The sequence below is a fragment of the Halichondria panicea genome, chromosome 7, assembly GCF_963675165.1.
Source record: "Halichondria panicea chromosome 7, odHalPani1.1, whole genome shotgun sequence".
Taxonomy (NCBI): Eukaryota; Metazoa; Porifera; class Demospongiae; order Suberitida; family Halichondriidae; genus Halichondria; species Halichondria panicea.
Window position 1 is genome coordinate 3,550,850 of NC_087383.1, and position 27,942 is coordinate 3,578,791.

General features: G+C 40.7%; 3 protein-coding genes and 2 long non-coding RNA genes across 7 annotated transcripts; 2 read left to right on the forward strand and 3 right to left on the reverse strand.

Annotated features, from left to right (window-relative positions):
• Positions 1-96: 96 nt before the first annotated feature.
• Positions 97-4,665, forward strand: LOC135338742 (uncharacterized). Of its 2 annotated transcripts, none has more exons than XM_064534823.1 (7): positions 97-287; positions 453-779; positions 958-1,305; positions 2,375-2,668; positions 3,418-3,684; positions 3,854-4,201; positions 4,383-4,665. In XM_064534823.1, exons 1-7 carry the CDS (start codon positions 203-205, stop codon positions 4,517-4,519), a joined length of 1,806 nt encoding a protein of 601 aa, XP_064390893.1. In that variant the 5' UTR covers positions 97-202; the 3' UTR covers positions 4,520-4,665. The 2 variants fall into 2 exon arrangements, with proteins under 2 accessions (XP_064390893.1, XP_064390894.1); XM_064534824.1 differs by having other exon boundaries at positions 101-275.
• A 42-nt stretch (positions 4,666-4,707) lies between these two features.
• On the reverse strand, positions 4,708-9,142 carry LOC135338745 (probable 2-ketogluconate reductase). 2 transcript variants are annotated; one of them, XM_064534826.1, is made up of 3 exons: positions 8,222-9,142; positions 7,891-8,031; positions 4,708-4,916 (listed from the first exon to the last, which is right to left on the reverse strand). In XM_064534826.1, exons 1-2 carry the CDS (start codon positions 9,090-9,092, stop codon positions 7,928-7,930), a joined length of 975 nt encoding a protein of 324 aa, XP_064390896.1. In that variant the 5' UTR covers positions 9,093-9,142; the 3' UTR covers positions 4,708-4,916; positions 7,891-7,927. The 2 variants fall into 2 exon arrangements, with proteins under 2 accessions (XP_064390896.1, XP_064390895.1); XM_064534825.1 differs by lacking the exon at positions 4,708-4,916 and having other exon boundaries at positions 7,195-8,031.
• Positions 9,143-9,842: 700 nt separating this feature from the next.
• On the reverse strand, positions 9,843-16,862 carry LOC135338741 (protein mono-ADP-ribosyltransferase PARP8-like). Its single transcript, XM_064534821.1, has 26 exons — positions 16,704-16,862; positions 16,480-16,626; positions 16,199-16,253; positions 15,978-16,024; positions 15,581-15,664; positions 15,300-15,370; positions 15,009-15,080; positions 14,861-14,952; positions 14,735-14,798; positions 14,534-14,627; positions 14,325-14,406; positions 14,203-14,276; positions 14,069-14,153; positions 13,930-14,005; positions 13,568-13,612; positions 13,413-13,505; positions 13,025-13,117; positions 12,581-12,706; positions 12,359-12,424; positions 12,038-12,114; positions 11,684-11,732; positions 11,510-11,622; positions 11,197-11,269; positions 10,953-11,051; positions 10,359-10,422; positions 9,843-10,192 (listed from the first exon to the last, which is right to left on the reverse strand). The coding sequence occupies exons 2-26, from the start codon at positions 16,553-16,555 to the stop codon at positions 9,996-9,998; spliced, it is 2,067 nt and encodes a 688-aa protein (XP_064390891.1). The 5' UTR covers positions 16,556-16,626; positions 16,704-16,862; the 3' UTR covers positions 9,843-9,995.
• Positions 16,863-17,700: 838 nt separating this feature from the next.
• LOC135338746 (uncharacterized) lies at positions 17,701-18,899 on the forward strand. Its single transcript, XR_010395737.1, has 3 exons — positions 17,701-18,512; positions 18,558-18,587; positions 18,835-18,899. It is a non-coding gene; the product is annotated as an uncharacterized LOC135338746 (long non-coding RNA).
• A 3,284-nt stretch (positions 18,900-22,183) lies between these two features.
• LOC135338747 (uncharacterized) lies at positions 22,184-27,860 on the reverse strand. Its single transcript, XR_010395738.1, has 2 exons — positions 27,769-27,860; positions 22,184-25,855 (listed from the first exon to the last, which is right to left on the reverse strand). It is a non-coding gene; the product is annotated as an uncharacterized LOC135338747 (long non-coding RNA).
• Positions 27,861-27,942: the final 82 nt, after the last annotated feature.

Consider the following 27,942-nt stretch of genomic DNA (forward strand, 5'->3'; position numbering starts at 1 on the left):
TATTGATATGTCTAGACCAAAATGTGTGATTGGACTATAATTATGTTTGTACACCAAGCCTTATTTAGGCTCTGGAATTTAGACATCCAATAATAAGCAGACTTCCACTTTGGCAAGCTACTTGGTATAAATAGCACAATTGCCTGAGAGCATTAAGTTCCATCTTGTGCATGCATATATTCTTTGCTAAAAGTGCTCCAAGATGTGCAAAGAATTGAAGTCGTGGATCGTATATATGCTTTTTCTGGTGCTGCTGCACTGCTTGACAACAAGAGGTGATTTATTACGTAAGCTTATATAATCAGTATGCATGCATGCAGCTATAAAGGTACGTAGCTTGTATATTGTAGCTATAAAAATATATATATTGACATTCAAGTGGGGAATGTGTATATATAAGTAATTTGTCCCCTAATTTGTATACATGTATAATAATATCTATGTAACTGCAGGACATTCAGTTTCAGAAGCTCACAATGGAGTGCAGCTGGAGATCACCACTGACCCTCTAGGGCCTGTATACACGGCATCTTCCTGGATACGATTTGCATGCAAAGCAACCAATCACTCGAGTCCTGAGACACTCCATTATAAGTGGATAGGTTTCAGCAACGACGTCCAAGGAGCTCAAACTCTGTTGGACGAGGATCCGCTACTTGATGGAGACCGCTCTGCATACATATGGCTTCTGTCCACATCAGACGTGCAGTATGTGGAGTGTCGTCTCTTCAACAACACAGACATTCTGCAGAGCACTGGAATGGATATCGCTGTAACTGGTACGCCCCGTGCTTACGTAAATATTTAATGAAAACTGCATGTATCCAAGTGTTATGAAAGAAATTGTATACATGATTTTGGTTAGTATCTTTGACCTTGCTTACAGTAGTACGGGGTCATTTGAAAGCTGAGCCTGTTGTTTGTTTTTATTCTCTGCTCTTTTCCACCTATATATAGGAGCTGGTGTACATTTTGAGAATGCTTTTCAAGGTGCGGTTGCCAACAACACAGCTGTAGTGAACCCAGGCAACAATGACCTCGCTCTCCTCTGTCAATCTGCTCTTAGGAACTCCTGCAATACTGGTAATTGGAAGAACCCCAACAACGATGACATCAGCAATAATGTCACTTCACTGAGTCAGGTGTGCAACAACTCAGAACCACCAACCAATCAGTTTTTCTCGACAGCTCAGCTGAGCCTGTCTCCGGTGCTCACCTCCGGACTGTACACGTGTGTTATACCGGACGAGACAATGCTGATTAGAAAGGTGTACATTGGAGTCTATAGTGACATCGAAGAGAGAGGTGGGTTTGAACCAGCATGCATGATGTACATTATTATATTTGCATTAAGCTGTTGTATCTGCATATGATAGCTGTGTGCAGATGCAAGCATAAGTATTGGTAGCCCTTGATCCCTGAAATTCAATTGTTGACTTGCTGGTAATTATTTAATTTAGTGGCTGGCTATTCAATTCACAATGCATACCTATACAAGCTTTGATCTAGACCAGAAGACCCTAATGTTTCATTTATTGACTACTGCATGCAGTTTACCCATAATCACATTATATGCTTTGATTTGTGCTTGAAAATAGTTAACTCTCTAATTGCATTACAGACACAACTTTTATGGCTAGGAAAACCACTTCTTGGAGATTTTGGCAGACAGCAGTCTAAACCCTTGTGTAGGGACACATGCACTTAGTATAATGGCTAAGAGTAGCGCAATATGGGATTAATAGCACCAGTAACAAGCAATGGCAAGGCTACTAATTACACGAGGCGTAGCGGAGTGCTATTAACCTTGCCAGTGCTTGTTATGAGTCCATGCACGAGTAACCATACTATTGATTTCTAATCGTGATGATGAAGTTCTCTGCAGTTTTTATTAACACTTTCGCCCACGGCCGTTATTTAAAAACAATACGTGTCATTGACAGCGTGCAATTACTTGACCGGATATGATACGGGATTAATTACTGTACACTCTCCAGTCACTAATAGCACATATACGATAATAATAATTAGAATGCAAGCAAGCCCCATTATAGTAGATTTTTAGTGACCACTCAATGCCTATAATTAATTATAGAGCCCCTATTGCGTATCCAACATTGGTTACTTTGTTAGATTGTTTATTTAATTAATTAATACTTGTATCAAAATATGTAGACTAACAAGTGTTTAATGTTGAAAAAGGTGTGAGCTAAAATGGAATTGTTTATTTAGTCTCCCACTCCATATATATACTGAAATCGTGCACTCCTCTCCTGTTTAAAAATACCATGTGTACATGTATCAATAAATTATTGGGATACACTATAATTATATAATATGATATTATGTCTCCTCTCTTTTCCTCTGTATATAGTGAAACCTTTCAAATCTTCAATGATGTTGACACACCAAACCGATCATGACAACATGTTATCGCTCAGTTGTTTAACTCAGATGCTACCAAGTAGCTCGGCCGTCTGGCGAAAGGACGGTAATACGCTGTCACCTACGGATACAATAAGCACTCGTATCAGTGTAATAAATGTGACCGATGCACTGTATGAGAGTGAGCTGGTTATGAAGTGGAGTGTCCGTGGAGTCTCGATAGTCAGCTGTTTGGTCCACACTGAGTGGAGAACATCAGGAGACTACTTCTATGACGCAGCATGTTAGTTGATATGATGACATTTCATTTTTAATTGCCTGAGCAGGCTCATAATCATATTCCTTTGTTAACAATCCCTCTTTATTGGAAACGCGATATTTAAATTAATTATGATACTGAAACTATTTAGACGAGAAGTAATCGTAATTTAGTACTCAGTTGACATTCTTTGCTGCAAATACAGTGCAATAACATGTCGTCTGTACCATTGTTTGTTATGTGAACACACGTGTGCTCGAGACGGTATACCTAGGTTATTAGATTGAGGGGGCGTGTGATGTACCGTATAGTGCCAAATTTTCAAGACACTTATATTTCGTGGAATGGCCTCTAAAAGCTTTCGTTGCACTGGGATGACTGTGTACCGGAAGCCACGCCTTTAATCTTTGCACGTTATAGTAATTAAGAACAATTTTCGTAGACTTAATTTTCGTGAGATTACTAACCCACGAAAACAGCGAAAATTAAGCCCCTCAAACATTTCGCGCTATACGGTATTACAGTCCCATGCACATTACACCTGCACACCTACACATTGTGTATACAACATCCTCTCTGACAACCCACCTACATGTACATGATGCACACACACACACACACACACACACACACACACACACACACACACACACACACACACACACACACACACACACACACACACACACACACATGCATGCACACACACACACACACACACACACACACACACACACACACACACACAAACACACACACACACACTAATACAGCTGCTAGTGGGAACTTCGTAATAATGGATCTCGGAACATTGATGAGCATAGAGTGCACAGCTCCGAGTAACATTGCTCAAGTTCAGTGGTTTAGCAGCCAAAATCAAATGCTAAGTACTGGTCAGATTCCAAACGTTAAAGTCCATGGCGACACACTGTCCATAATCAATGCTACAGCCAGTCTGAACGGTGCTCAGTTCCATTGTAGAGGGGAGGACTTGAATGGAAATGTTCAATTTTGGCAGCATTATTCAATTATTGTTTCAGGTATGCTGCTTAATTTGTTTGGTAAAAACTTTGGCAAATCCATTAACGTATCTTCTTACAATTATCAATCAGATAATTAGATCCCAAATTAATACAACTTTTTAAGGCTAATTGATACGTGTACTGTACTTTTAAAATCGTTTCAGCTTCTTCTCTCTCTTTCCAATAGTACCGACTGACTTTGTTTCCATATCACTGGCTGACGACTACACTGAGCCAGCCTTGGAAGGTGATGCATACAACATCACCTGCTGTTATAACACAACAGAGACGGCAGCACCTATAGTCATACGCTGGTACGAAGGGATGGAGGAAATCGAATATACAATCAATCCGAATTTCCTTGTGTCTGTTGAAGATACGTGCTCCACTTTGCATTTTATGACTGTAAGTGTTGAGGAGGACGGGTATAATTACACATGCAGAGCTGAAACGGACCCACCCTTGTTGTACACTGGAAGGACTACCCTACACACAGCATATGTGACCTTGAGTGTGGATAAGAGGAACATAGTCGGTACGTATAAGTAACGTTAAGTCATCACATACATAAGTCGATCGTCACATGCATTAATTTTGTTTCGTGCAATGCAACCTAATGTAATTCGTTAAGGTTATTATTATGTGCACGTGGATCACCTGGGGCACAATATTAATATTGTTGCTGACATAATTATGGTATTCATATTTTCTTTTAGTCACGGATCCTGGCCTATTGGAGTCCAGTACTAGTGCTACCACAGATCAAACGGAGTCCAGTGCTGCAAGACTCCTCTCTCTACCAACTATCTCACTTGTTCTTTTACTGACCCTATTCGTAATCTTTGTGCTGTAAGATAAACAAGCGGTGACAAGATTTCATTTACGAACCCTCCAACATGAGTTGTTATACATGATTCTATTGTACGTGCATGCATGTAAATTATCTGTCATATTACACTTGTATATATTATGCTTAAAATTTTTTTGGAGAATTGTAAAAGTTATCAAGTTATCAACCTCGCAATAAATCATACTTAATAATTATTATCAAATATATATAGCAAAGCAAAATCGTAAGATCATCATTCATAATTGTATTCATATAATTATACATACATAAGTTATGTATCTCGGTACATGTATACACCATGCGTACGCGTATACGAGAACTAATAAACAAAACAATTATAAGTTTAATTTACGCCACCAATATTAATATAAATATTTATATGTGCACAAGAGAAAGTAACACTAGAGCACTAAAGTGCAAACCCTCGGCTGTTGACGTGATAATAAAGAAACCAGAAGAGTGATAATGCAGTGCATGTAGCATGTATGAATAGCAGAGCACAGCAACTCAAGAGCAATAAAACTAAACTAACAACGTACATGCATGAGACATGCACTATGGACTGGGATCACAGCAAAGAAGCCTGGAGTCTTCTAGCTAGACTATGGCTCCTTCCAGGCTGGAGTACGTATAGGATCCAGAGTACGTATAGGATCCAGAGTCAGTCAACAACCAGTCACAATTCTACTTTCTTGACAATTGTTCCTGGTACGGGATCACTTCAGCTGAAAATACATAATCAAGCCTTGACTACGTAAGTTTAAGCTTCTTAGCTTTTGCTCGCTTTTACTCGACAAAGAAGCTTTAACATCAAAATCTGCCACTATTTAAACCAAGATATTGTTGTGTGAAGACTACCTATGCTGCAAACGCAGTGCTATGGCATCCAAGTGAGTAGATATACTCGTTACAAACAAACAAACTAGAGCACTAAAGTGCAAACCCTCGGCTGGTGACATGATTATAAAGAAACCATATAATGTAGTGCATTGCCATAATTATAGTGATGTTGTTGTCATCATCATGCATGCATGACTTGCACAGCAACTCAGGAGCAATAAAACTAAACCAGACTGGAGGCATGCTGAAACATTTGAGAACAGGTAGTAGTACTATAGATATATGCACTGTGGATTAGGATCACAGCAAAGAGAAGCCTGGAGTCTCAGAGAAGTATGGCTCCAGGTCCTGCTGGATCCCAGTCAGCTAAAGCAAGCTTTCTACTTTAGTGACCCTGTTCCATTGTTCCTGGTATATACAGCTTTCTACTTTAGTGACCCTGTTCCATTGTTTCTGGACCTGGTACAGGATCACTTCAGTTATAAGTAACGCATGTGCAAGTTCTGTTCAAGCTACATTTTGCTCGCTTTTATTAGACAACGAAGCTTTAACACCGAAAGCTGCCACTATTAGAAGTACTGACTTGTTGTGTGGAGGCTACCCATGCTGTAAACACAGTGCTAGAGCATCCAGGTAAGCAGACCCAGTCACAAGCTTCTTAGCTTTTGCTCGTTTTTATTTGACAACAAAGGTTTAACATGAAATTCTGCCACTATTAAAACTAATAACTTGTTGTATGAAGGCTATCCATGCTGTAAACGCAGTGCTGTGGCATCCAGGTGAGTAGATTCACCTGTCACAAACAAACAAACTAGAGCACTAAAGTGCAAACCCTCGGCTGGTGACATGATAATAAAGAAACCAGAAGAGTGATAATGCAGTGCATGTAGCATGTATGACTAGCACAGCAACTCAAGAGCAATAAAACTAAACCAGACTGTAGGGATGCTGAAACATTGAGTATGTCACATGAGACATGCACTGTGGACTGGGATCACAGCAAAGAAGCCTGGAGTCTTAGACTAAGAGAAGTATGGCTCCTTCCAGGCTAGAGTATAGGATCCAGAGTCAGTCAACAACAACTAGTCACAATTCTACTTTCTTGGCCCTTATCCCTTTCCTTGCCATTCGTGAAATCTGGAACAGGAGCGTCTTTAATTTAGGTCGATCAATTAGTGTGGATCCCGCCTCACCACGCCTCCAAGTCATTCTATTAGTCTAGATCCGGCTAGCAATTCTAGCTGGGACTCCCAGTTCTAGCTCCTTTTGTTTAGCGTGTCAGAGACTGGGAGAAGATGATTGGCACTCCCTGGCTCCTTTGGATGTACAGCTGTCCAGATCCCTAGAACATACCCTCCATTCTGACGAGTTATCAGTGCATAGGGTGCTTACTAGATTCTTGCCAGCCAGTACAGTTCAAGCTACACACAGCACCGCTCAACTATTCTCTACCCCATTATCTAGCTAAATCTGGTCCAACTAGACAGCAGACACAGCTAGTTAATTCAGTAAAGCCAGGGGTAGCCCTACTTCTACGGTTGTTCAGTACCCACGGTAACAATTCCTCTGGGCTGGGCTAACTAGTTGAGCCACGCCTCCCAATTCTCAAGGCTAGGTACATGTCTCTGTCTAGCTGCTTCTTCAGCTTCTTGCTCAGTTTTGTGGCTTAGAGAAAGGCCAGCTACTCAGGGGGAAGAGTCCAGATGAAAGTCTGGCAGCCAGGTGACGTCCAAACGGTCAGTTATTCTTTCCACCAACTTTTTAATCTAGTCTAGTCCTGCTTGCACTGCTACTACTACTGCTGCCTACTGCTGCTACTCTTCCTAGCTAGTCAAAGGTTTCTTTTTTTTTTTTTTTTTTTTTTATAACTACATATGCACAAAGAGACATCAAAGCTTACATCAAAGGACACAGATTTTTAGCCTACTTGACTGATAAGGCGGTTACCTAGACTACAGTTTGTTTGTCAGGGAGGAGCTCACATACAACTTCATCTAATTCATCATAACGATTCCTTACCCATTGTTGTAATTTCTACAACAGATTGCCAAGGAAAGAGTTATTCATGTTACGGGATCACTTCAGCTGCAAATACCTAGTCAGCAGAGGTAGTAATTCTAGCTTTCTACTTTAGTGACCCTGTTCCATTGTTTCTGGTACAGGATCACGTCAGCTGTAAGTAACCCATGTGGAAAAATCACAATGTAACATAGGGTATCTCGAATAAAGGCCGCGTGTAGTTAGCAGCTGCCAACGGGCAAGTTTAGCTTTTGCTCGCTTTTATTCGACAAAGAAACTTTAACATCAAAATCTGCCACTATTTAAATCAAGATATTGTTGTGTGAAGGCTATCTATGCTGCAAACGCAGCGCTATGGCATCCAGGTGAGTAGAAAACCCCATCACAAACAAACAAACAAACAAACAAACCAACAGACTACTATACCCGCTGGCCGCGGCACGGCCTCGGGTAACAAACAAACAGACAAACAGACAGACTACTATAACCCGTGGCCGCCCACGCGCCTCGGGTTAAATATTAAGGGAAGCAGTAGTTGCAGTACACATGGTTCTAGTTCAGTACCTCCCCCGGCATAGGCTCTCCTCTTACTCCAGCAAGAATATTTTTGATTGTCATCTCCATCATACGTTTCCTTGTGACAAGTGTAGCACTGCCTAGAGAATGAAAAAAGGAAATTGAATGAAACTTATACATGCAGGCATTGTATATGCCAGCTTTAATTATACTTATTATGGCATGGTACGTAAGAGTGAATGAGAAATGTTATATAGAGTTGAACAACGCGTACTAAAAACCAAAAACGTACTTTAAAATTCCCATCCACTAAAATTTCAGTCAACTTACCCCAGTGTGGTGTGATGGTTACATTCGACAGACTGAGAAGGGGGTGGTCTCGTGGCAATGGCTCGGGGGTAGTTACATCAAGTCCAGCGGCTGCAATTTGATTGGACGATAATGCAGCTACAAGGGCATCTTGATCAACAACAACACCTCTTGAAACATTGATGAAAACAGCACTCCTTTTCATAGCAGCAAATTCTGTCTTGCCAAACAATTTAACATTTTCTTTACTCCCAGGAACCACCACTACCACAAAATCGGACTTCTGCAAAAGCTCGTGTAACGAGGGAATATAAGAAACAGACAATTCCTTCTCTACAGCACCATCACATTGCCTTCTGTTGTGGTACAGCACGGTCATGGAGAATGCTCTTCCTCGCTTAGCTACCTCCATTCCGATTCGCCCCAATCCAACGATACCCATCACCTGACCACTCACTTGGTACCCAAACGAGTTCAAGTCAAAGGATTTTGTTGCCGGATCTCTACAAATATGATCTCCCTCACACACCCGTCTTGCTGTCGCCAACAACAGTGCAAAAGCCATGTCCGCCGTAGTATCATTTAGAGTCCCTGGGGTGTTACCTATTCGGATGCCTCTAGCCTTGCATGCTCCAACGTCAACAGCGTCATAACCAACACCATTTTTTCCAACCACCTTCACAGCAGGGAACTTGTCCAAGAGCTCCCCATTCACAGGACTTGGGTTTTTGCACACCAACAGTGCGACAATCTTCTTTCTGAACTTGTCTACTTGGTCAGGCCAAACTATAGTGAAATTTTCATCTATCATTTGCTGCAGTTCAGGATGGAGCAGCTCCTCTTGGTACACAATAGGCTTGTCATGCTTGTTCTCCTCACACTGGGAAGCCATGTTTCAGCCTGGAAATGAACGATGGTCAAGAATCTCAAGTGAGCCACACCCTTTTTTCTGCAAAAAGAAGGGGCGTGTCTTGTCGTTTTGGTTCTTTGCTGGGCTACTTGTTTTTCTCCAAGATCAAGTATTCTGTACTACAGGTATTAAGGTCGATTGAAGAGCTTTTATAATTATATATTGATATTGCATATTGATTTTTCTACAAACTAGACAATGGCTGAAGCTGCAGTTCACCCTGAGACAAATTCGCATCACTGAGAATGAGTTAGACATGGTTCCTACGCTGTTGTCATGGAGCTAGAGTATTGAGGCCTGAAATGTGCCGGTAAAAACTGAATCCGACTCTGAATCCGAGGCGGTACATGTGTTTGACAAAGGAATTCGAAGGAAATGGAAACGAACAATCCCACCCCATGAAGATATTCACCAGCAGTCGTTACTCTCCCAACACATCTGATTGTAGCAGGAGGTATGTTGCTCTATGGTGACTACGTTGATTGATAATGTTGAGATCTACAACATCAAAACCTCCCAGTGGAGCGAGACAGACAAACTACCATATGCTTAATTGTAGTGACCAAAGAGGAATTGTCTGCAACGTACCTATATAATTATATCATTATAATTATATAAAACATGATAATTGTAACACTCTTGACCATGAAAGAAAAATTAGTATGTAATTAATTAATGTCGTCACAATTACTACTCTTGACGCATTATGTTTAATTAATGCATCATGGGTGCTTAATTTTGGGATTTTTATGCCTCGGTATGCATAATAATAAAATCTTGCACATAGGGTGATGGTGGCCGGTACGAAATTTAACAATTATTTAAAAAACAAGAACAGAAGAAAACACAACACATGATGGTGGTGAAAGTGAAAAATAATTAGGGCTATTTGACCCGACGAAATTTGCTAATATGTTCCATGGCATGGTCTATTTGTTCCCTGTACTTTGGTTGCCTTGTGTCCACAGGATCCTTATGGTTTTGATCTTTGTCAAACACAAAGAAGAACCGTGTACACACATGGTCAGAATTCGGGCACACCCAGATGTCTCCAGACTTATTTAGGTTTTTGGATGTCACAACTGAGAGGAGTGTGTGTAAGGGGATGTTAGTAGGTGTGTGGGTTGAGTGGGTTGAGACAGTGCATGTGAGGCAGTGTGGGTGTGGAGGGAGAGGGTTGGTAAAAGGGGTGGGAGAGGTACATGTATGTATCTCATGCCATGGAAAAACAAAATAGCATTTCCCCACCTTCACAAAGAGCCATGCACTTGAGGTTGACCTTTCCTACCAAGCTCTCTCTCCCACCAGGAGGCTGCAAAAATCAATTACAGTATACAGTGTAGGAGGGTTTGTTGGTGATCAATTAAAGACCAAGAGTATAGCAATCTTGTTGGTCAGTACAAGGTTTACATTTCAGTCAATGACAATTTTCAACAACCGTTCACCATTCACTACTATGTTTGTACATTGACGAATGATAATGATTCGTGACCCTTTGAGTCAGGTACAGCATGTTTTGCAGAGTCTTATCAATTCTTGTCCTATATATCGGTCTATTCTTGTCCTAGCTGTTGCTGCAACTGCAGCTCCTTCTTTAAAAGCTGTGCAGAAAATTCAACCAGCTCCACCTCCACATTTAAGTAGTAGGTGGGGTATGTGGGCTCATTTATTATTGTACGTACTACACTTGTCTAGTCTAATTCAGTGTCCAATCTCGTTCCTTCCGAAGGTTAGTTTTGAAATGAAGCTAGACGCTAGTAACTAGATGCTGTTTAGGAGGTACTAACTATTATGTACAGATACCTACAATAATAATTATGTCCCCATTAAAAGAGCACCCACCTTGGGCTTTGTAATTGCACTGAAATTGCCCATATAGCCAAAGGACACATTAGACGATGGACTGAGGTAGACCCCGCTACCATGAGCTGCACCGTGGAGCTGTAGTGAGGGCAATGACAATTATGGGTTCACACATTCACAGTCGTTGTACCCAGTTTAGTAGTTGACAATATTATATCGATACATGATAGGTATCAAAGCGACGGCGCTAGGGTGTCAACATCATATACAGTGCAGTGCGTACCTGTAGTTTAGTCCCTGAGGCATTGATAAGCCCCTTCCTCATGATGGAGTGCCAGTTCTCAATATTGGAACCACTGCATTTAGGGAAATCTTTGATAATTTGTCCGATACACGTAGTACATGCATTTACAAATTACAATGCACGCAATACATCGGTACAACATCATGCATGTACATTGCATCATAATTTTTCACTAACTATTATACCAGTAAAGATGGATGGTGATACGAATTCTGAGCTTTTATTTCAAAACTGTGCTACCTACATGTATAAGCTAAAAAGACAGTCTAATAATGACAAACACAGTACTCACTGAAAAGCGAAAGTACTGCCTGACTTGGTTTTGGCTGCTTGAAATGCTGCTTCCTTTGCAGGAGGGCTACTGATGAGTACAAACTGATACTTGGTTTTAATTGCTTTGATACGCTGGAGCAAATAATAAAGCTAACACACCGTTGAAGAAGTGTTAGTGCCAATTTAAACTTACCCTGTCTTCAGGGAGTAGGACAATGTGGGCTCTACAAGTGGCAATAATCCTGTGGAGATTAGAATATAAAATAAAATTGGGGGAGTGACAATTTGTTTATAGCGGGTATAATTATTTGGAGAGGAAATAAATTTGCGTGAATCAGGTGAAGATCACCAAAGACTCCTGGTAATGCGTGATCAATAATTCCACGCAGCAATCGTCAACCTAAAAATCGCCAATTAATTATACTTTAATTGCCTCGTTAACCGCTATACGGTAGTACACATGAAGACAGTACAACCATTGTAGGATTTTAAACTGGGTGCTAAACCAGTACTGCACCAACATGTAGCCTCTCCATGACGAGCTCACCATTGCATGAGGGGGAAGGCCAGTCTGTGATGTGAATCCAGCTCCTCCTTTACACCTGTACTCTGACACCGACCAGCCTGTGGGAATGAAGGAGCAGTGAAAAGGTTGAATATTTGTAGCCGAGGTAATTGTAGATGTATTTTTCATAGGGCTAACATACAGCCATGTACTCAGAGGGTGAGCAACCTGGCAATGAAGGCTACATCAAACACGTACATGTATGTACATGTATATTTACAGATCAATTAAGGCGGCACTTGTAAACATATTGACATGCAATTAAATTGTACAAGAATCTTCTGTGGGTTACTGTGCACTCACCAGCATCAACTCTCTCGTGTTCACCACTTCCTTTAGCACGTCACATACCAGCCTGAAGTCCTGCTTCTATTTTATTAGCAGTGGGAAAAAAGCAGCAAGGGTGACTACAGAATACGTATACGTGTTGTCAAGGTAACCCTTCCATGCTATTTAATTACACGGTCGCGTAGCCTCGAGGCATAATTTGGTAAGTACAGTACAGTACAGTGTACATGTATGTACCTTTGGGTTGAGCGCTAACTCGTTGGGATTGTCAGGATTAAGGATGGATGGAAAGGGGTCGAAGATGATCTTAGCCCTCGGATTAGTGGCAGCTGCATTGGCCATGGCTATCAGGAGATCTACAACCTATGTGTAGCGTGTGTGTGGGAGGAGGGTACGTGTTAGAAACCAAAGCCTATACTATTCTCTCACCAGAGAAAAATATTGACATGAGCAAGGGCGTATAAAAGAAGAGAGGGCATGCAATAGCAAATGAGCAGAGTTCAAACGTGGGCGGATGAATGCGCATGCATGAAATGCTAAAAATAGATATTTCTATTCTTAGCACTTCATGCAAATGCACACATTCCTCCGCCCACGTTTGAACTCTGCTAGCTACGTGTACTGATAGCATGCCCTCTCTTCTTTTATACGCCCTTGATTATAGTGTTCTAGTTCACTCACATCTCCGTCAGTGGCGATGGCCTCCGCGGCATCTGCCATAACTCCGAGAGTTTGGAATGCAAACACACACAGCTCCCTTGTACACACACAAGGCTGGGGGAGAGATACAACACATGAGCTTCTGTACAAATACACACAGTTCCCTTGTACACACACAAGACTGGAGGGAGAGATACAACACATGAGTTTCTGTAACTTAATTACAAAGCTCATAAAATTAATTATAAGCAAAACAATATGGATGGTTGGCAAATTTGAGTACAAAATTAATGAGAGCTGTGAATGGAAATCAGATTGTGAAGTACATCAAGATAATGATGGAACATACGTGTGCATGTAGAGGGCTTAGCAATGTGAGCTAGTGAAGATTCTCAAATTGTTTACGTACCTTTATGAGACCAGTCTCAATGATGTGTCTCTCATCACAGATAACACAAAATTCGTTTAAAGTGCAGATACGGTTGAGACCATACTGCAAGCACTGCACAACAGATTGAGGGACATAATGATTTAGAGCTACTTGAATGTGTGTAGAGTACGAACCTGAACCAAAAATCCATTCTCTAAACCAGGCAGCTTCTTGCAGGCCTGTGAGTGACAATCACCAGTGAACAATGAGCACAAAGCATTACCACCCACACACATACACACTTTACTGTATATAGTGACTACCATTGATAGTGGAGTTGTTAAATATGGACATTTTTAGGACCCATGCATTGTATAAAAAAAAATGTCCTAAATGGTACAAACAAGACAAGAGATTTGAGGTTGAGGTTCTTGCGGGGCCTCTACATTTTGGGTTTGCACCAAGTTCAAAATTTGGGATTTACATAAAGCATTTCCCTAAGACGAAGTATTATTGAAGCTGCATCCAACATAATATTGTGAATACAAGCACTCACCATGGGGTCTGATTCTTCACTCCCCTCAGGGGATCTCATCTGAGCACCCAGCGAGTCCTGGCGGGAGAACTGAGGGCTGTGAGAGAGAGGTGGTATTTAAATCACATAACAATATTATCAGATGGATTTAGAGCCGTACCTTGTCACCAGTGTGCCTAGTTCTCCTGGCTTCTCCAGTCCAGCACAGGCCGAGGAAAGATCGACATCACTCGCTGACGTATCCACTGAAGCAGAATACATTGGTGGTACTATTGATTAGTTTGCATCACTTACAGTCCACCCTGTTCTTTTCAATGTCAGCATTTGAGAGATTCTTCCATTGCGAAGCAACAAAGTTTTCAATTATCCTGATTAGCAAGTAAATCGATAAATGCCAATTAATCAATCACTCCTACTTTTTCAGTTGGTTTCCAATAGCAACCTTCTTCCTATCTACCTTGGAGCTAGTGGGTGACTGGAACACCTCTACCTTGGGCTCTGGAAAGGGAGGGGGGCATGTTGTGGCAATAGCTAGAACCATCATTACCAAGTGGACATGCACGGAATTTTATTAAAATCTTACTGTAATGTTCAGCATTACCGTCGTACATTTGCACATTCTTACCTACTCCATTGAGGTACTTGCTCATGGTCCTAACGTGCAGCATGATGACCAGAGGCTCTCTTACTTTGACTCCCCATGCCAGAGCTATGTTTTCCTGTGGGGACGATTTAAACAATGAGTGAGAGTTCGAGAATTAAATGAGTGTGATCGTTAACAATATTGAGAGTTACGATTAACATTGAGGTTACGGAATCAACTCACATCCATGAAGTTATTGAGGTCAATGTTAAAGAAAATGTCCATTTCATCAATTCCAGCATGTATTCTACAATTGAGAACAGAAACGATCATTTACATTTCAAAGGTGCTCTGGCCATTATTGGTTACCTTGTCTCAATGGAGTTTCTTCCAAACAGCTGCTGAACTCGGATAACGTCCTCCTCTATGAGTGGGTGGAGGGTGTCCTCCGTCTCGTAACCCTGGATACGGTAACAATCAGTAAATGTATACCCCTCTCACTAGAAAGTGAACTTACATCATATGAGTCAAAGTCGTCATCATCAAAGTCACTGGCATCGGTAGTGTATTCAGAGCTAGCTACGGATACCTGGGGGTACAGAAATTGTGGTCTACATGCAGGTGATCCTACAACACAGCCAGGTTAATAGTCTCCTTAAGTAGCTTGTGTTTCAACCTGTACTGGCAGGACACTTCTTTAAGTATTGTCACTGTTGGTCTGCCAGAAGGGTAACCGCTATAACTTACACAAAGTGTGACACTTGCAGGTTTTACCACACTTAGGCATACAGTGTGTAGGGAGTCTCACCTGTGTGTTGAGCTGTAGGCAGTCTAGTTGGAAGCTCTCGGGAATGGTTAACTGACGCTCCCTGCACCAATCTGAGTGTGTATGTGTACGTGTAGGAGTAATGAGACTGCTTCAGGAAATAGGGTATTAATGTTAATTACATATGCACCACATGACTACGGATCATACAAAGAGTTGTTATATATTATATACATGTACATGTGCATGTACATGTACATGTGCATGTACATGCATTTCGTATTTACCAATTAATTAAAATGGCGTGCTAAAGAGAGACTCACCACTCACGAGCGACTTCAGTGCCCACTCTGCTGATTCTGACACTGAGCGTATGCCTCCTCCCTCCTGACAAACTACGACACCATCTGTGTGTACGGGGTAATCAGAGTGCATGTGTGTGTGTGTGGGTGTGGGGGCATGTGTGTGTGTGTGTGTGTGGGTGTGGGGGCATGTGTGTGTGTGTGTGGGTGTGGGGGCATGTGTGTGTGGAGGGGGGTATAGATTACTAAGAGATATAAGCAGAGGAAAGGGGGAAGCTCCTTTGGTTGCAAGCTACTACTTAACAGACTACAAATGAAACACGATGAATTTTCGAAGTGTATATAATAAACAAAAATGTAGATATAGTAGAGGTTATATGTTTAGAAACTAACCCACACCCACAACACACACACCTACCGGGGTAGTCTGCTCCAGTGAGTATTGTGTAATGGCTGTTCAGCGATCTGTGGAGGTAGAAAACAACAAGGAGAGGACCAAAATAAAGTAGGCCTCTAAATAGCAGGAAGCATTGATAAGTGAATATGAAAATGTTGCGGGTCTTTCAATTCTGTTTACTAGTCAATAAGAGTAGAGATTCTCGTTAGTGCATGATTTCACACATAATTATTGTGCCTCACGAGTTTGTGGGATGCTCCAATAGAACCGCTACAGTGTCCTCAGAGCATTCCAACACTGGGGGTATATACAAACGGTAAATTTCAATACTTGAAGTGTTAATCTAAACTTTTGTTAATCTAAAATTTAAATATCTAACGTATAATTATATAAATTGAGAGCCTCAACATTTTTGTTTTCGTTTACGAGACTATGTATGAGCGAAATGTTCAAGATGTTTTTAAAGCTAGCTAGATCTCTAGCGCTAGTGAGGATTACCAGCTATACAACACAAATGCCTCACGTTTTGTGTAGACACTAGTAGCGCAGAGGAAGATGAGTTCTTCCATCTCCTGAGAACGCCTCCTTTGTGTAGCCATGTGATGATGTTATATGTATGAACTGGACCTGGCTAGGCTCAGCTCAGTCACAAAACAGCATGAAATAGTACCTGAAAAACAGGAGTGCAGCGATATACAATCATGTCAGCCATCATGCATCTGAAACACCTCAGAGAACTTAACCTACCGCAATTATCAATTGTCAGTGTAGATTCTAGCCGTCTTATGACTTGACTCAAGAAGTCTGACCGTCACAAGTTTGTCTTCTCTAGCTCTAGCTCTGGCATGATGGGGCAAGATGTCTCTCAGGGAAAATCCCAATGAATCACCATAACTTAACCACACCCATGACATCAAAATTAATTACGGTGAATCGTGGGTGTGGTTATGGTGATTAAGTTTGAGCTACCCACGCAATGAGCCGGAGATACTTTGGTACCCAAAAACGTAGCAACCAGAGTAGTATAGTGCTACTGCTACAGCAGCAAAATCAAACCTAGGTACACACAAGTACAACTCTTGATATATTAAACGTACAAACAGGCTAGAGACAATGACACTGCTAATACGTTTGCAAAGAGACTATTTCTATAAATCAAGCGCCATCATATCCAGAAGAGCTTGAATGGTTGCTTCGTGTGCATTAGTAAACTCAGGGCCTGCACATCTAGCTAGGCCCATCTCCCCCTCCACTGACTCCAGACCATTGCATACCAGGGGTTGGGGACACTCCAGATCATGGCAAGATCTACCAGTAAAGGCTGCTGCAGGGATGCCACAAGTAGAGAAAAATAGCTTGTCATTAACGAATGTCTCGCGACATGTTTGGCCATTAGGACATCGATTTGCATCGTCTGTACAATTGGTTCCAAGTATGGAGGTTGAACCGAGGCATGCAGTGGAGAAGAACTGATCTGCTAGCTGTACACACTCGGCTGTTTGGGCAAGGAGAGTTGGTTTCGACATTGCATGCAGCCAGTTTGAAGACAAGAAGCAAGGAACAAACGACTATTATCATAGATATCGATACATGCCTCGTTAGCCAGGTCAGTGCAAATAGTAGCACCTGAAGCACAGAAGAATGTATCGGCTGTAGGTAGACTGCTTGATTTTTCCTCGCTCAAACACTGTGCTACAGTGAGGCCTCGAGAGGGAATGTCTTGAGAGACACAAACAGTGCCTTTGGGACATCTCAGCTTATCACATGTCAGAGCAATGCTTAGCACACACTGAGGGATACCGAATTCCATCTCACTGCAAATTGTTCCTGATTCACATTGCAATTGCTCACAGCTCCTGGGAAAAACACATCTAGAATTGATGTACTGCCTACACCTAGGCGAACCAGAAGAGCATGATTCTGGCCATACTTGCTCTACACAAAATCGCTTCCCAGGACAGTTCCTATCACTACATCTTCGCACTACACACTTGTCTGTCACTTCTCTACCTCTCCAGAAAAAAGTCGCCGTGCATTCTCTATTGCAGGGATTCACTCGGCATTCGGCATTGAGGTATCGGTCGCATTGTTCTCCCTCACACACATTAGGACAGTCTTGGACTGGGTTTGGGCACTCATCTTGCGAAAATGCAGCTGCTACTAGCATGAGGACAATAATTACTATACTCATATTTAAATTTTTAGTAGCAAGGTATTGGTTCTTCGATTCTTGGAGTTAATTGTGTGAGGAGAAGGGTTAGAGCCTACCAAATTAATATTGCATTCATTTGGTCAAGGGTCAAATGCATTCATCCTTTGTACTGGGAAATTATGCATGCATGTGGCTGCCTCAATAGAAACCATACACACTCAAGTACCGCAACACAGATGGCTTTATGACAATAGTAACCATAATGATGTGTCTGGTGTAACAATAATTATACACTATCACGAGACAGGAGATTGATCCCTTGAGATGATTCAAGTATCCAGAAAACAGTAGATCGATCTAATCATCCTGTCACTGAAACCTTGAGGATGCAATCATGCGAGAAGGTATAGCTATAATTATCCTGTCACCTCATTTTTGAAACCTTGCAGGATGCAATCATGCGTGCGAGAAGACTATAGGTGAGGTGACAGGGCTCGTGACAATTTCCTCCTCGATAAGGGTTCAATCTCATGACAATCATCACGCCATCTGACATGCATGCATGTGCATGACTGTATAGGTGTTTAATTTGGTCTACTTCCTTGGATTGATTTTCCCACTATATACACGATGTATTATATAGGCTTGCAGGTATACTCACCTACATTTATAACAAGGGATCTCACATATACAAAATCGCATTGTTCTCCCTCACACACATATTAGGACAGTCTTGGACTGGGCCGTTTGGGCACTCATCTTGCCAAAATGCAGCTGCTACTAGCATGAGGACTATACTCATATTTAATTAGTAACAAGAAGAATTGTTGATTCTTGGAGTTAATTGTGTGAGGAGAAGGGTTACAACCTGCCAAATTTATCATTTGGTCAAGGGTCAAATGCATTCTAATTCCTTTGTACTGGGAAATTATGCATGCATGCATGTGGCTGCCTCAATAGAAACCATACACACTCAGGTATAGGCAACACAGAATAAAGCCATTTGAGATGGCTTTATGACCATAATGATGTGTCTGGTGCAAAAATCATGAGACAGGAGATTGAGCCCTTAAGATGATTCAGAAAACAGTAGATGGATCTATTATCATCCTGTCACTGAAACCTTGAGGATGCAATCATGCCATGCAGAATATAATTATAGCTATAATTATCCTGTCACCTCACTTTTGAAACCTTGAGGATGCAATCATGCGTGCGAGAAGACTATAGGTGAGGTGACAGGGCTCGTGACAATTTCCTCCTCGATAAGGTTCAATCTCATGACAATCATCATGCCATTGCATGCATATGCATGACTGTGGGTGTTTATAATTTGGTCTATACTTCCTTGGATTGATTTTCCCACTATATATACACGATGTATTAGGCTTGCAAGTATACTCACTTGCATTTATAACAAGGGATCTCACATATACAAAAGCTATGCAATGTTGAGATATGTAAATTATGGCATGAAATACCATGCATGCATGAATGGCCACTGCATGTAGCATGCATAAAGTGTTATATATATATGCATCAACAAACTCACTGAGTTGCATGGTGTTGACATGATGAAAGCCTATAAAGCATTTTATTGCATGCATGTGCATGAGTACTGGAAATAACTCCAACTCTACACTTTTAATAATTAACGGCCATATTAATTTTTAATTGACCATGCATGGTAAACATAATTACCGGGCGTGACGTGGGAATTAATTAGGACAATCTATACCATTGGCAAACACATTATATAGGTAAGTGACATTACAACATGCACACCTAGCTATACCCCTTACAACGCTTATGTAAACACACACCTATTTCACACATCAGAACATAATCAAAACTTCATGTTGAATCCTAGGGCAATAAGATTAATCACAATAATTATTATACAGAGGAAGTAATTTCTACACTGTTTTACATTATGCTGTAGGTGAGCTCACCCATAATTATACTAAGAGGAAATGACTCTCATCACATTTCCTTACAGCAGCCTGATAGTGTTTAGTGGCTATATATAAGCTTCGAATTCAGCATTCATTCAACCAACTTCAGCTGCAGAGGCTAACCTCTCCACGAAATGGAAAACATTGCACAGCAATATCTTGGCAGTGGCTAGCTACGATGTCTTTGGGGAGTACGCTGATGGAGTCAGCATTAAGAAGAGAGTTTTTGATCTCAACAAAGTACCTAAAAAAGACATACGAGGAATCCCCAACACAAATGCCGATTACTTCTCAGTTAAAGGAGATAGTTACGAGGAATACCAGAGCAGTCTCACTGGAAAAGTAGGCCTCAAAACGTCTTATGGCTTGTTTTCTGGATCTGTGAAGCCCTCCTTCAGTACTAACAACCTGTCTATTCAGGAAAGCTCTTTTCTTTCTATCAAGCTTTTCATGCGCTACTCAACCTACAAGCTACAAGTATCCTCAGGTTACTGAAGACTTCAACACTAAAGATGGAAAGTGGCTCATCCAGCAATATGGTGCAGCAGTTGTAATGGGTATAGATCTTGGTGGACAATGGTCAGACAATCTGACGGTGAGCAAGCTCTCTACTTCTGATGTTTCCGTCTCAATGGAAGCAGCATACGGGAGCTTTGTTTCTGGCAATGGAAGTGCAGATATCATGGAGACTGTTAACAGCAAAGAATCGATTGCATCTCGCCAAGTTGTGGTTGTTGGAGGTGATCCACAGTATGCTCCAGGGCATTTGGACGAGTGGCAAGCTTCAGTTGAGGATGACCCTGCTTTCATGAATTTCACACCTGATGGTTTAGTTTGGATCTGGGATTTTTCCCGGAGCACAAAGAAAAGCTAGAGCAAGGTTTTGACGAGTTTGCTCGGGACAATGCTCTGAATATCAACAAGAGGTATCTTGTACAATGCAAAACGGTGCAAGGGTACAAGTATACCAGCGACCGAGGATCGGGAGCAGACAAAGACTTAGACTTGTACAAGCCGTCAACCTCAGACTCTTACAAGTATGTTGGCGTAAATGGAAACAGCAACAACTCGATAATTGTGCAGAAATCTCAACAACTCATAGCGCAATTCGTGAGCCGACAGGATGGCAGCAAATTTGGACTGACAAGAATTCAGGGAACGACTGTGACTACAATGTCTGGTTGCCGATTGCTCCACCTGACTACGTTGCCCTGGGTGTTTTCTGCAAATCAGGGTTCATAACCATAATCCGCCAAGTAAGAGTGAGGCTGCAGGTCTTGTGGTTGTACATAAATCACTTGGACAAAAAACCGATTTGGAAAAAAAGGAAGTTTGGAGTGACAAAGGAACTGGTGCTAAGTATGATGTCATCCTCGGACGTCTGCCCCATGATTCCCTGTGGCCATTAAAAACCACCGACCCAGCTGCAGGCATACTGCCTACCATGCATGTACACTATCAAAGACAAATACATGCATGGTTTAAATTTAGCATAATTATTTATAGCGTACTGAACTTGCATGCTAATAGCCATCCCTATAAATTTATATACTCAATTTAGCTGAACCTTACGAGTTAATTTTCATTACATCTTTTACAGTTTATACGTCATCAATCTATAGTTGGGAACGCAATCGTTGGTTTTGTGCCTAACAGTTCATAGCAACCTCGTATAATTATGCTTTATGTTATAGGAGCATAATTTATAGTATCTATATGTAGGAGTGTACAATCAATATTAACTATATATACGCCCTTGAAACTATATAAATAGGCACGCACCCTTCAGTTCACAATTTACATGCATCATGCATGCATGCCATGGCTCCTATAATTATGATGTCCACCTTTACTTGCAGTACAAGCAACAACCACGAAAATAAATCCGACTAATAATTATTATTGTTTAACCACGAAAGTTTTGACCCACAGAAATTATCTATTATAATATGCGATATATTAGATGTTTGTGGCAGGTTGTATACTGTCCCTATATTGATTAGATGACAGACTCACTAGTGGCTTAGATGACAGAGGAAAAGAAAGCAAACGTGTCTATCAGCTATAATATAGCCTCTAGCCTCCATGCATGTAGAGTGACTCTCATGCATGTATCAATATTGACCATAAAAAATAATATGTTCACAAAAATGTTGCAGAGAACAAAACTACACATGTATAGATTGAGTGAGCATACTTAAAACAATTATACATGCAATAACACTTTTCGATCTGCTTATTATAAAATCATTGTCTTTTCAATAATTCTCAGGGAGTCAGTAAGTGTCACTCTCCAGCAATGGTTCTCGGTAGTAGTCTGGAGTGAGCAATGACACCACGGAATGAGTTGGAGGGGTACTCTCTGTTTTAGAGTCATTCACACCGTTAATGTTTTCATACTCTCTACGTACACCAGTTCTGCAGCGACAAAGTGCCTTCACTTGAGTGTACCCTTGTACACAGATTATTAGTAGGAATGTGAGAAATGCAATACCAACAGAAACACTAGCAAAAGCATTCTGAAAATGTTGGTTACTTGAGTACAAAAATCCTCCCCCAAGAATAATCATATTGGCAACAAAGGAGGCCTCAATAATTGAAAGATACCATTTTCTATATGAGAAACCAACCACATAGAGCAATGGTGAAGACAAAGCTATAGTTACGACAAGATTGATAGTAGGATCAATAGCTTGAATCACAACATTGGTAATGGCAAGTATCACACGTACTAGCAATGTCAATCCAATCCAGTACTGGTGCTTGTCTTTGAGGGGGCCGTAATGAGCATCAAAGAACGGCTTTAGTTTGTTAATCCATGAGATATTACCACATTTTCTTAGCCAGGGAACTAGCAGTATTGTTACTGTATAAGGCAACCAGAATATTATCAGAGTAACTATTGCCGCTATGAAAAGGAATGAGTGGCGTATACCAAAATATGGAACATTACCATCTGCTAGCCACACAACTCTCGTCCCACTAGGATAGTCAAGAATAGCAACACCCAATGATGTAATAATTGTACGGAGAAGCTTGGAGTACGAGAGTAGGAACAATGTAGCTAAAACATGAACTGAATTGTTGCCAAACAGTTTAGTAGCTTTGTCAGAATAGCGGCAAGCTAAAATGATGAGCCCGGCAATACTCCAAATGTAAAGAGGGAACAAAAATTGCAGCCAAGTTTTCCAATACATATCCAGGCCACGAATAAAACAGGTTTCAATTCCAAGATCTAAATTGAGCCATGCCACAAATGTGACAAAAAAATGAAATAGAGAAGATGATTTGCGAATTGCATGAGGAAAGAAAATGCTTTGATTAGTCCACAGAATGTTAGCATACAAAAGCAGTCCATTGACAGCTCCTTTGGTTATTGTGAGATCAAACAGTTTAATGAAGAGCACTAACAACAAACCAGCAATTGCAAAGGGAATAAAGAAAGCCACGTATCCATTATCGGAGCAAGACAGACACTGAGGGCTACCCAAGGCTAAGCTGAGGTTTGGGGAACAACCTCCACACAGAACACCACTGTGATTGAAAGTACACTGACTGTCGGGCTTGTGCAGGTTGACAGCAATCTCTTCTATTTTACAGTAATCAAATGGGCAATATTTATATGCAACAACACCCGTCTCATTGTTTACAACTCCAGAGTAGCTCACCCAGATAGTATCACTGCGTGTTATTAGCACCTCTCCATTGAAAATGACACATTTGGTTAAACCAATGTCCGTAAGTGTCCGGATACATTGGCATGACGATTTTTTTAGGATAAGCCCTATAGGGCACTTCTGAAGAGTAATATTCAAGACTATATGTGTGGTGGCCAAATAGTAATCAATTTCATTGTTTTTTTCATACTTCCTCATGGAATCATTGTCTAGAAAAAAGTAAGACTCTGCGTTATTATTAATTACATGAGATGAGAGAAAAAGCAAGCTAGTACCATAATAGTTTTCAGAGTATATTACATACTCTTCAAGTAAGCACTCTGCACTAGAAAGGATCTTTGTGGCTAAGTCATTTCGTACACCTGGATCTCCTTGAAATAGTGTTGCATAAACTGATCCAACAGTAACACCTAAATCACCTCCAACCAGTGCCAAACTGACATTGAACTTCTCACCAGGAGCAACCTTTCTATGCTGGATAATATAAGACAAATTAGCACACATTGGAATCCCATTATCATCACACAAGCAAACCCGTTTTGGATCAGAAGACACTGACGAATGATTTATTTTTGAGTTATTATCAAATTGAAAAATATCAGCTTGAACTTCGTAGCTAGCATTTTGTCCATCAGGGGAAACTAAACAATCGGACTGTATGGAAGCTCCATAGATATTATTACCTCCGTTTGCTGCAATATTATCTTTAAAAATGATCAAGTTGTCTAGCTTGCTTCCATCAGCTACATTGTACTTTAAACAGATAACACATTTGGATGGCGTTGGATAATTTCCAGGAAGCAACAATTTTTCATCCATTGGATTCTCCACATAAACAGCACCACCTTTATCAATTGCTGAGTTATTATCGAAAACTAATACTGAATTATGAGTCAGATATAGTCTACTATTATACAAATATAGAGCCCCTCCGTGGTAACCTTGGTTATTTTTGAACACTGATTCATTGACTATGAATAAACACACTTCAGACATGATGAACGGAGAAATATCTAAATCTGTTGACTTTTCAAACCGACAATTGTCTATGAGAACTGTGGAAGGACCCATAACATTGAAGATACTGCTATCAAAGCTAACATTCCTAACAGTACATTCCTTTGCAGAGCTAAAAAAAACCGGAGTATCATAAAAATTGCTGAGGTCAATTGAAATATCAGAAAAAAATGCTTTGGAAAAAAATTCAGAATGATAAAATGAGCAATTTTTTACCCAAAGAAATCTTTCAAAATCTGGATTATTCAATGACGAAAAGTAAAAGTCATCAAAATGATTGTTTTCTAAAATGAGCTCAAAGCACTTATTTTTTACGATAGAAGGTGCTTCAGAAACTTTAACCGTAACCTGATCGCCTCCAGGACGGCTCACACAGTTTCTGATTGTTAGAGAGAATAAGCCGCCTCGATTAAGAACATAAACACTAAAACCATATGAGTTCGTAATAGATCCATTGAAGGAGCTATTTAGGGATATGATGATGATTGCGTTATTTAGGAAACAACATTCAGAAAAAGTTAAGATCACATTATCCATCTCTTTAAAATTGTACATGTTAATTTCAGCATAGTTATAAGTGGAATGGTACAATTGAAATTCCTGGATCATCTGAAGATTTAAGTCACAGCAGAAGACAGTTACGTTAGAGTGATAAACCCATCTGACAAATGTTGTGTTAATGCTGTTGCCTGGAATGTTGTTGCCCGGACATAAAGCAGCCAAAACAACTAAATTACCTAAATGTAAATCGTCCACAAGAGTGAAATTCATATCGCTACCAGTAGATAACATAACAGTAACATTGATATACTCAGTTAATGCAGACAATGTTACATGCTCAGTTTCAAAAACCTCAAAAGTCAGTTCGGTTAAAAGATGTACACCCTCAACAAACAGTAACGTGACATTGCTTCTTCCACTAAGCAGTGATGTAGCATTCTGGGCATAGTAATCGAGAGTGTAACACGGCTTGAGCTCACCAGGACAGGTGGTGTTTGGAGGCTGTGAAGGTTTGACATAGTACACTTGAGCCCTGCATACTGAGGAGGTCAGGAGACAACCCAGCACCACCACCACTAACACGAACACTCGAAGCATCTGTTTAGAACATGGGAAGTTAATGTCAACATTCAAATGTAATAAGTATCAGTCTAGTGTGGGGGGGGCAGGGGTGAATCTTCCCCACGTAGAATAATGACATCATCACATTAGTACTGTCTACGATGTAACTAGATCTACTGTGATGCACTAGCATGTAATTGGGGGTGTGGTCAACAAATGTGGGAATGACCAAACATTTCGCAAACCTTCCCCCCCAAACTTTAAAGAAACCCTGACTGTGCATGTATATGTTTCAGATATGGGGGTTTGCATGGATATATACAGTAGACTCTTGTTAATCCGGCCACCCTTGGAACAGTGCAGCTATAGGCCTGAATAGCGAGGTGGCCGCATTTCAGAAAATAAAAAACGACCCCACCTCGAACCTAATGACTAATTTTGCGGTTCTGTCTTGAGGATAGCTGTCTGCCAAACCACATCTAAAATGTCATATCTGGCCGTAGTAAACGTACATTAAAAACCTAGTTTGGGGCCGCCGGTACTGGCCGGTATACGGAATAGCGAGTGGCCGCATTTCAGGGCGAGTTTTGTGCAGTAAAGATCTAGCTAGCAATCCGTGCCAAACCAAATGGCCGGTATATCGAGGTGGCCGTACTTCACGAATTGCATGCGCGTGCTTACCCTTCGATTGCAAATTGCCCAAATCGCAATTCGCAATCGAAAGAATGTCACATTTGAAACCCGATATACAGTCAAAAATCCTCACACACAATAAATGTTTATTTGCGACTAACAAAAGAAAAATCACATTAGCAACTTATACTACAGCCTTGTTTTGGCTGATTTTCTCTAGAAATGCCGAAAAATAGGGTGTGGTATATATCCATTGCATAGGTTATCATGATAGCGCTCTACCAGAAGTTGGGTCATACATTGGTTTCTGGTCATAGCATTTTTTAGTTTATTAAGAGGATGCAGGCATGCGGGTCATTACCACTACAAGACCACAAGTTAATTAGTGACCACAAATACAATTTTAGACACAACATCAATTAGTGTTGTGCAATGTGGTTGCAAGTATCACCTGAGCAAATAAGTATAAAAATACAAAACACGTAAGTCAAATAATGCTGAATCTGCTATTTTTTCACAATAAATTCATGAGGATAAAAGAGCTCAGAAAATAATGGGAGTGGCACAGTTAAATTAGCCAGATTTTTGTTCTGTGTTACACATCTTTATACTGTTTTGTGGTTGACTAAGTTCCATGAAACTGCATGTGGTTGTATGCCTTTTATTTCTTGCGGATTACCAGAAAATAATGCATGGCTTGGGGAGTGGCATAGCATAGATCATAATTCTCTTGGCAAAAATTGTCAAAAATCTAAATACTATGTCTAGATCTAGCATCCATTTTGGAATCTTTTAGCAGTGTAAGAAAGGTAAGAGTACTCCTATATATATAGACCCCTTCTGGCTACTTGGAGTGTCTCTCAGAACAGTGGAGCATCGAGGTGCCTAATGGTGCCTTTTGGGTCTATTTATCTTATGAGCGCAAGTGATAAAACATGACGGTGGGTGACGCGCGTCCAACCTCCTCTGGTGTTGTATGGTTGCAACTTGCATCACGTGAGCAAATAAGATAACGTAATATCAAAAAACAAGTGATCAAATTTCGTGGAGGTCAGCTTGCCCACGAAAATAACAAATACTTTACCCCACGTATATTACCCACTATACGGTATAGATCTATATGCATGCACACAATTAATGAAATCAAAGTAAGGATCCAAAGCATGCAGGCTTTGAATTATAAATTGGTAAACAGCCCATGCACATCTATCTAATCAGGAGTGCATGAATATTAATGCACTCCTGATCTAGATCAAAATGGTCAATGGATTTAAAATACCATTACACATGCATTCATTTCTTGTTATCTTTCATACCTTTTATCTTTAGAGCTTTTATATCAGAACCCAGGACCTTTCTGGTTGCATGATATGACAGTTGATGATTTAATTTAGTTTTAGTGACCTTTTGAACTTCAATTAGAGACTAGAAAAAATTGTCATAACCACCTATTCAGTATTATGCATGAGACATCTATACCCCTGTATATT

Coding starts and splice junctions, on each gene's coding strand:
- LOC135338742 (XM_064534823.1), top strand. CDS start 203: ATGTGCAAAGAATTGAAGTCGTGGATCGTATATATGCTTTTTCTGGTG. Junction 288..452: donor AACAAGAGGTGATTTATTAC/GTAAGCTTATAT, acceptor ATGTAACTGCAG/GACATTCAGTTTCAGAAGCT. Junction 4,202..4,382: donor GGATAAGAGGAACATAGTCG/GTACGTATAAGT, acceptor ATTTTCTTTTAG/TCACGGATCCTGGCCTATTG.
- LOC135338745 (XM_064534826.1), bottom strand. CDS start 9,092: ATGGCTTCCCAGTGTGAGGAGAACAAGCATGACAAGCCTATTGTGTAC. Junction 8,032..8,221: donor AACCATCACACCACACTGGG/GTAAGTTGACTG, acceptor TTCATTCTCTAG/GCAGTGCTACACTTGTCACA.
- LOC135338741 (XM_064534821.1), bottom strand. CDS start 16,555: ATGGCTACACAAAGGAGGCGTTCTCAGGAGATGGAAGAACTCATCTTC. Junction 11,270..11,509: donor GGCAGTACTTTCGCTTTTCA/GTGAGTACTGTG, acceptor CCCTAAATGCAG/TGGTTCCAATATTGAGAACT. Junction 10,193..10,358: donor GTGCATGGCTCTTTGTGAAG/GTGGGGAAATGC, acceptor CACTCCTCTCAG/TTGTGACATCCAAAAACCTA.